This window comes from Nematolebias whitei, chromosome 15 (assembly GCF_014905685.2).
Source record: "Nematolebias whitei isolate Nwh7 chromosome 15, NemWhi1, whole genome shotgun sequence".
Classification (NCBI taxonomy): Eukaryota; Metazoa; Chordata; class Actinopteri; order Cyprinodontiformes; family Rivulidae; genus Nematolebias; species Nematolebias whitei.
Genome location: NC_056512.1, coordinates 292,180 through 294,425, shown reverse-complemented (window position 1 = coordinate 294,425; position 2,246 = coordinate 292,180). Strand labels below are relative to the sequence as shown.

Below are 2,246 nucleotides of genomic sequence, written 5' to 3'. Positions count from 1 at the left end.
TGAACTTGAACTTTAACATGAAAGCTGCGTCATAAGAAATTCTCTGTGCATGAAACGCAAAATACGATAAACAACACAGGAACGATCTGAAGAAATTCATTCACATCTATCTTGAGGGATTGGCCCTGGAGAGTACCTCATTGGTCATTCAGGTTAGACTTCTGGTCACATGATGACAGAGTGGGTGGAGTTATGGTAGGCAATTTGAAACCATGAGCAAAGAGCTGTCACAACTGCCTGCCCCCAAGAGAGGCAGGGTACTGGGAGCCACGAGCACCCAGCTCTGTCAAAGGAAAATGTTGGTCAGTGGCAGGAAGTTACAGAGAGACAGCAGGAAGTCTTTCAAAATAAAATATAAAAATATAACTTTTGAAAATTATGCAAGAAATACATAAATAAGAAGTTCCTGCATATAAATTGCTGGGTACAAAGTTTGAGAAAAAAAAGTAGTGGCTTGTACACCGGCAATTACGGTACATACCTTTCCATTCTTTGTAAGTGGGAAAACTTGCAAAATGGGCATCAAATACTTATTTTCCCAAATGTGTACTGCATATCACTGAACCGCTATAACGTTTTCGAGACTGAATAAGTTTCAAGACTGCATTTATCCACTTCATGTTTTACTAGACATTAGCCCATCGGTCTGTCAGACTTTAACTACAAACTGAGGTCTCTATCTACAACAGGTAAGATAATAACTTCATACGTTTTGGACAGAGCCCCACTTCAGAATATCTGAACTGTCTCTTAAGTGCCTGAGCCTGGATCTCAGGGGTTGTGTTGACAGTCTCAGGTGCAAAGACTACTGGGAGTTTAAAAAAGTTAAGTCAGGTCCTCTGGACATAAAAAAAAAAAAAAAGTAGAAACATTTTTTCGTCTTTAGTCCGAAAGACTTATTCAGTCTGAAGAAGTCTTTCGGATGAAAGATTAAACGTTTCTACTTTTTTGTTGTTGTTGTTTTTTCAACATCCAGAGGACCTGACTTAACTTTTTTAGATTTTTCTACCTGGAATATTGAGCATGCATCAGAATACTACCGGGAGTTTTGAACATATCTGCTGTTTCACGACCCACCTGTCTTTCTGAGGGGAAAATCATCTTTTCCCTCGTAGTTTCCTAGTAGGGGCGGGAGTTTATAGGAGGGGGGTGTTCCAGGGGTGTTACTCTGCGGGGGGGAGCTCTGCTCCAGAGAGGTGTGCTGGGCCCCCCTACAAACAAACAGAATGAAAAGGTTAACACCCTGAGGACGTCATCTACCACCAGTCTTCATCCTGTTAACACGACTTTCATCACATCACAAAACAGAAAACATCTCATTTCAGACGAGTGCACACAGACTACACATCAAGCCATGTTTCACTGGTCCAGACTGGAGCTACTACAACACTCCTCTCCTGATCTTTGTTGTTGACCTCCTGGATCTGGTTTTACATCAGTCAGGCTTCAATATGGCTACTGTACAGCAATCAGAACGTTAGGCTAACATTTTTTAACGTTTACATTTTAATGCCTGTGCCCTTATCAAACACGTCATCGACTTTTGTTTTTGATTTGGTGATCATTAAATGACTAATTATTAAAAAATGGCAAAATAAGGAAACTAAAATAATGAATTATTTTTCATTTATCAAATATTAAAGACTCTGGTTGTGACTAAATTCTTGAACATGTCAGTGGTTAGAATGTTGCAGTGTATTTAGTTGTGACAGACACAAATCACATCTTTTAACCTCACAGCTGCCTCAGTATACGAGGGCTCTATTGTTAGTGCTCGGTGTAATCCTGAGGCTGCCGGTCTGAGTTTGGAACAGTTTCCCATCGTATAGTGCAGCGCTTCTCAATTATTTTCGGCTACGACCCCCCCTAGGAAAAAGTAAACATTTTGCGCACCCCCAACTCTCGACTCTAAATAGTATAATTTGTCTAAAAAATTGTTATAAGTACACCTCTGCATAACATTATACCCTTATTAACATTAAATAAATAAATATAGATCAACTTACAACAAAGATTATTAACATTGTTTTATAGTCTGCCTTCTTCCACCTGCGTAATATCACTAACATTAGAAACATCTGATCTAAAGATGATGCAGAAAAACTGCTCCATGCATTTGTCACGTCTAGACTGGACTATTGCAATGGTTTATTATCTGGGTGTCCAAATACTTCTTTAAAACGTCTTCAGTTGATCCAAAATGCTGCTGCCAGAGTCTTAACTGGAGTTACTGGGAGAGATCATAT

At 39.4% G+C, this 2,246-nt stretch overlaps 1 protein-coding gene across 1 annotated transcript in view; it reads right to left on the bottom strand.

The window, feature by feature from the left end:
- Nucleotides 1-1,077: 1,077 nt before the first annotated feature.
- The window catches only part of LOC119421421 (histone deacetylase 5), a gene marked incomplete at its 3' end in the record, with an annotated part of 271,884 nt that continues 270,715 nt past the window's right edge, over nucleotides 1,078-2,246 (bottom strand). The window contains 1 exon segment of the mRNA XM_037688782.1: nucleotides 1,078-1,211. Within this exon segment, the coding sequence (XP_037544710.1) occupies nucleotides 1,078-1,211 (134 nt within the window).